The sequence below is a fragment of the Ambystoma mexicanum genome, chromosome 2q, assembly GCF_040938575.1.
Source record: "Ambystoma mexicanum isolate Mex_15411 chromosome 2q, UKY_AmexF1_1, whole genome shotgun sequence".
Taxonomy (NCBI): Eukaryota; Metazoa; Chordata; class Amphibia; order Caudata; family Ambystomatidae; genus Ambystoma; species Ambystoma mexicanum.
The window spans coordinates 444,490,232-444,496,231 of record NC_090924.1 but is presented as its reverse complement, the minus strand read 5'-3'; the positions used below and the strand labels follow the sequence as shown (position 1 = coordinate 444,496,231).

The following is a 6,000-nucleotide window of genomic DNA, read 5'->3' as shown; positions in this document are numbered from 1 at the left end:
CACTTCTAACCTTTTTAATGATAGGTGTTCTTGTTACCCAACTTAATGGCACTAAATGTCTCACCCTCAAAAGGATGACGTCCTGCGTGGCCATGCCAGAATTTGCATCATTGTCTGCCAGTCCAACATGTTAAGCTGCCTTACCAGCCTTTTACCTCAGTGAAGGGGAAATTCAAACTGTGAATTATCAAACAAATTCTCACAGTGGACAGAAGAACAGCAACAAATGCCCAGAAATTAGGACTCCATTCAAACCAGTTCACTACCCTGATGCCATCTGTTACCACAGACCCAGCTCTGATGCACAAAACACCTGCACACATTTTCCCTGGAAAACTTCCAAAATCAAGACAATCCCTAGGAATCAACTAAACCTAGGGGACTGCTGCTGTGAGGTCTCCCACCCAGGGCATGTGTCTGGCACATGCAGTAGAGATTTCATTCACATGGGAACTAAAACCAGAGTGCATCCCTAGTGTCATCTCACAGACAGGCAAAGCACTGCCACATTAAATGTACAGGCACTATGAACATGCTACGAACATACTACAACCAGGCCACAGATGTCATGTCATTCTTCACCTACAGAAAAGATCCTGAACACCAGACACACAAGGTCTGCACATCTAATGTGCATGGAGTGTAGGTTCCAGCAAATTCCACAAGGACCAGACCCAGCATCCCCACTCACCACTGTCAGGTTGTTGTTCATGGGTTGAAAAGTGCAGCACAGCAGCTCAGAGCCGTCAGGGTCAGGGATCTCTCGGATACACTTGCCGTCCTCGGTGGCCCAGATCCGCATGGTGGCATCAAGGGAGGTGGAGACTATAACATCGTTAGACAGCGACCAGGCAAAGTCGGTGACACCCCGAGCATGACCACGCAGCACCCGTACTACAGTTGGTGGTGTAGGCACCAACTGGCAGACTGAGATGCTACCATCCAGTGAGCAGCAGGCCAGCAGGTGCTTGTCATCATTGGCAAATTGCACCTTGGGCACTGGGGAGGAAAGATCACAGTACATGAGATAACTGAGCAGTACCAGATACAAAAACAGCTCTCAAAACTCTGGAACAGCAGCAAAAGATCCCACATAACATGGTGCTAGGGTGAGGTGTATGTCTGCAGCAATATGCAACTTACTGGGAATCGCGACCAAAACTTCTGCACAACACTAACCCTGGCCCAGCAGAATGTCTTAGCCAATCCCTTGTGTGCCCAGACAACTAAATAAAAGTCAGTCTCCCACCCACAATTGCTCTGGAGGCATCTCACACTGAATATCCACACAATCCTTTGACTCCAATGGAACTGAAACGAGAAATGCAGGGCTCTTCGTGGGGAATTTGTGATGGAAAGTAAACCCCTTACCACCAGAAACTTCCTTAAGACAACAAGCGCAAATTCACATTTTGAATGAAAGTATATGAGAAAGGACAATACGTCACAGAAGGATTAACGAATGAGTATCAATGTATAACAAAAGTCTAGCAGCAGTTTATCAAATGGGTAAATGTTTGCTAAGAATTTTCTAATGAACACATGAGTGGCACTAGAAATATTCTATACATCATGCACGATTCACCAATATTAAAGAGCTGCTCATGTTTACTATAGACTGTGGAGTACCTCAATGATCACCTTTCAATTTGTAGAATGTTGGGGTATGTGTACCATTTAAGTGGTCTCACAGGGGTGTTTCACAGCAGGAAAAAGAAATACAAGATTTAACTGAGTGAATAAGGCTCATTGTGAGTCTCTAAAATGTGTAGTAGACATAACCAAGTGGGATTCCATAGTTACAATTGGTGAATCAATCATGATGTATGTAATTATACCTTTGCTAGAAGTGATCTGTATGTTACACCGTTATTAATAATGTGTTACTCAATATTAAACTGTTTTTTTCATTCTTGTTACATATTACACATTCATTAACGTACAACTTGTGCACTTCATTATACAGTAATGCCCTAATAATTAAATTGCCATAAGTAAAAACTGAAGCCAAGAGCCTTCAGATAATCACGCAGATAAGGGTTATGGGCCATTGTTCGCTAGATGCTTCATTGACATGGCACATGGTTACATAGCCTTTCACCTGTAAAAGAGAGCTTTAAATCTGAACTGCATTAGCTGTGTTCAAAAGCAATTCTCATCTGGCAGCATGTACAGCAATGAGTGCACTGAGTGAATGGCCTTGGTCCTGTAAACAGGAAGCTACTAGGAGGTTTGGGGGGGGGGGGGAGTGGGACACCACTATCAGAGGTCCACTTTGTTGTCCTTCAAGCAGAGAAGCAAAGAATTACATTGCAAAGGACTCTGAAGTACCATCAGCCTGATGTTGCATGATGCTCACTGGCAGGCTGCGAGAGGGAACTCTGCTGTGAAGAAAACCATTGCCTAGTGCACCCCATCTGGTATTTTACAAAAATACTAAACATTGCAAAGAAGCACCTAAAGGCTAATGCCATTGTAATTCGTTCTGTTAAAAAGACAAGTAAAGTCACAAAGCCTTGCCAATTTTGGATAAATATCCAACTTACCTTGTTTGGCAATACTATAGTAAGCAACATGCATCTAAAATGACTGAATGGGAAGGAGACTGGGACATCTACAGTTTTTCAGAGGTGTTTTAAGATGCAACACATTCCCTGTCAATTAGATGCATGAGCCAGCAAGGCCTGAGGCAGTCACTGTTCCACAATTCTCCCACCCACAACAGCAGAGTCACCTGGTGCAGTGCCACTGATCTCCAATGACTATAGGCATTTCCTGTATCTGCATCACACCTGAGGGAAAGCATCAGTAGCATACACAGCTAATGGCTAGAATAGTGAATGGAAATGTATGCCTGCACATGGTGGAACGTAAACAGCCTCCACATGATTCCCCTCGCTCCCCACACTATATTCATGCTGCTATTCCACAGAGCCATCAAGTCCACAAGTGCCATGCAGACACCTACCTGCCTCATCCACATGTTGATCAAAGATGTGGTACATCCCAGCAAAAGCATAGTTTTCACTGAGTGTTGTGTCACCAGCCATGGCCCGACTGGCTTCTGCCACAGAGGTGGGGACCACGCTGCCCGATGGCCTGCCACATGGGGGGAGAAAAGAGCAGGGAAAGGGGAGAAAGAAAGAAAAGACAGAACCCGCAGGGGGACGTAAACAATCTAGAACTCCATTTATGGACTGACATAATTGACACAGTAAATATGCATGAGGAGCCATAACTGATCTAGACAGTGGAAACTGGCAGGGTGAAATCATCTTAGGTGGTAACTGGCCAATGCAGAGTAACAATCACTGTGGGCAAAATATCCAGTGTGAACTGGGTGGATTGCTCACAAATTAAGTACACATACCTAGGTCCAGCTTGCAAGTCACACTTTTGAACCCAGTAACACAGACTCAGTCCTTCATCCTTCCAAGGTCAATAAATTGAGTTATGTTACACCTGGCAATAACACCCATTATTAGAGAACTTAGTAGTAAGAGTAATCCAGAATAAAGTTCTACATACATTTGTGATACTATTAATAATTAATTTTACAAAGGAAACTATTTGGTCAAGACTTGAACAGCCTCCAGTGGAAGTAACCGAGGTACAGAAAGTCACAAATCATCACAGGGTGAGCTGAAAGGATAAGACATTGATGCAGTGACACCAAATAATAAATAAGGGAGGAAAACAATAGAGACTAGAAGGATGTGTGGCAGTGGTTGGTCTAGAAAGGACTACATGGCATGGCAGTAACTGTTTCATATAAGGGGATTCAGCGATGAAGGTTTCTTGTCCATAGATGGGAAAACAGACTGAAGTAAATGACGCATACAGGGAAAGACAACAGGAGAATTTAACTATCTATGCAAGGTGAAATGGCAACTAACTAAGAGCAAGGGAACAGACAAGGGAAAGAACAAGTTACATTCTTACCTGGTAACGTTCTTTCGATGGGATGGTCCGACGACGTATTCCATATCTATGACATGTAATCACCACAGCTGTGCTGCTTCGGAAACTTTTTTCGGCGTCTGCGTCCTGCGTCGATGACGTCGATGCGCCGTCGTCGAGGACCTCCTCCTCCGACATCCGACGTCATCCGATGTGATAAGTAGGACGCACGACGCCCGTAGCCTCAGTTGTAGTTTTTTCCCCCAGAACGTGTGCCATTAGTCAACTGCCAGTCAGACACAAAGCCTTGCGGAACGTAAGCTGCAATCGCAAAAGAAATTCTGCAGCGGGGAAGGCAGGGCGGGAGCGATATGGAATACGCCGTCGGACCATCCCATCGAAAGAACGTTACCAGGTAAGAAAGTAACTTGTTCTTCGAGGGGATTGGGTCCTCCGACGTATTCCATATCTATGACAGACTCCCAAAGCAGTACCAGAGCAAGGAGGAGGGAAATAATTTAGAATCAAAATTTAGAATAGCCAATTAAATAGCAGAGCAAAGGACCGCCTTGCCAAAGGCCAGATCCTGTCCTCGGATGGAATCGAGGGAATAGTGACGTACAAATGTATGTACTGAAGCCCAGGTGGCTGCATCACAGATGTTGCGAATAGGAACACCCCTCTGCAGGGCAGTAGATGCAGCCATACCCCTGGTAGAATGGGCCCGCAAGCCAGCCGGTGGGTCCTTACCCGCCAAGCGGTAACACTCCGAGATGGCCAAAATAATCCAGCGAGACAAAGTCTGTTTCGTCACAGCTTGCCCCAAACGCTTTCCAGTGTAACCAATAGAGAGTTGATCGTCCACTCTGACCCGGGACATGCGTGAAACATAAAAGCTTAAAGCTCTCCTAGGATCAAGCCTATGGAGCCTCTCCTCTTCCTTACCAGGATGTGGAGGAGGATAGAATGCCGGAAGAACAACCTTCTGGGCCAAATGAAATTCCGTCACTACCTTCGGAAGAAAAGAAGGACAAACTCTAAGGACAACCCTGTCCTTGTGAAATACAGTGAAGGGTGGCTTAACTGAAAGTGCCTGTAACTCACTCACTCTGCGAGCGGAAGTAACCACAACTAAAAACACAGTTTTCAGAGTTAACAGCCTCAAAGGGCAAGAATGTAAAGGCTCAAACGGAGCACCCATAAGAAACTTAAGAACAAGGTTTAAATCCCAACCGGGCACCAGGAAAGGCGACGGAGGGAATACATTAGTGAGCCCTTTCAGAAACTGTGAAATTAAAGGGATTTTGAAGTAAGAACACTCTTCAGACGAGCACTTAAAGATGGACAGCGCCGCCAGGTAACCTTTAATGGTACCCACTTGCAAGCCCCTGTGGGCCAAAGAAAGTAAAAAGGACAGAACCATGGGGATGTCACATGCAAAAGGAACCACATTCTGAACTCTGCACCAGTCGCAGAACTTACGCCAACGGCAACGGTACAGAGACTTTGTTGCTGGCCTTCGGGCCGTAAGCAACACCTCCATCACGTCTTCAGGGAGGTCCCAATCCTTATACCTCAACCTTTCAGAAGCCAAGCGTGAAGGTTGAGGGATCTGACCTCTGGATGGAGAACCTGACCCCCCTCCCGTGAGAGCAAATCGTCTCGGTAGGGAAGACGACGTGGAGGGCAGATGGACAAGTCGAGAAGGTCCGGGTACCACGTCCTCCGAGCCCACGCCGGGGCAATGAGGATCATCCGGGAACCGAACTTCCGTAACCTCCGCAGCACTTGTGGGATGACGGGGACTGGAGGAAACGCGTACAGCAGCGGGAATGACCACTCCACCACGAACGCGTCTCCTAAGGCTCCTTTTGGAGGAAATTCCCGCGAGCAAAACCTTTCGCACTTCCGGTTGACACTGGAGGCAAAGAGATCCACTTGAGGGGTCCCCCAAAGGGTGAAGATCTCCAGGAGAATCTCCTGAGCCAACTCCCACTCGTGAGAGATCGCGCTCTGCCTGCTCAGAGCGTCCCCCGTCACGTTTTCCTCTCCGGCCAGATGAACTGCCGAGATCGAAACATCCTGCTGGATGGCCCAGAA

The 6,000-nt window shown here is 46.5% G+C and overlaps 1 protein-coding gene across 8 annotated transcripts in view; it reads right to left on the bottom strand.

Moving 5' to 3' along the window:
• The window catches only part of WDR13 (WD repeat domain 13), a 258,747-nt gene that overhangs the window by 134,866 nt on the left and 117,881 nt on the right, over positions 1-6,000 (bottom strand). For 4 of the 8 annotated variants that reach the window (XM_069647513.1, XM_069647514.1, XM_069647520.1 and 1 more), the window contains 2 exons: positions 2,969-3,099; positions 692-999 (listed from right to left, as the gene is read on the bottom strand). In XM_069647513.1, the coding sequence (XP_069503614.1) occupies positions 692-999; positions 2,969-3,099 (439 nt within the window). The remainder of the gene's footprint in view (positions 1-691; positions 1,000-2,968; positions 3,100-6,000) is intronic. The other 4 variants (XM_069647515.1, XM_069647516.1, XM_069647521.1 and 1 more) reach the window with 1 other exon arrangement.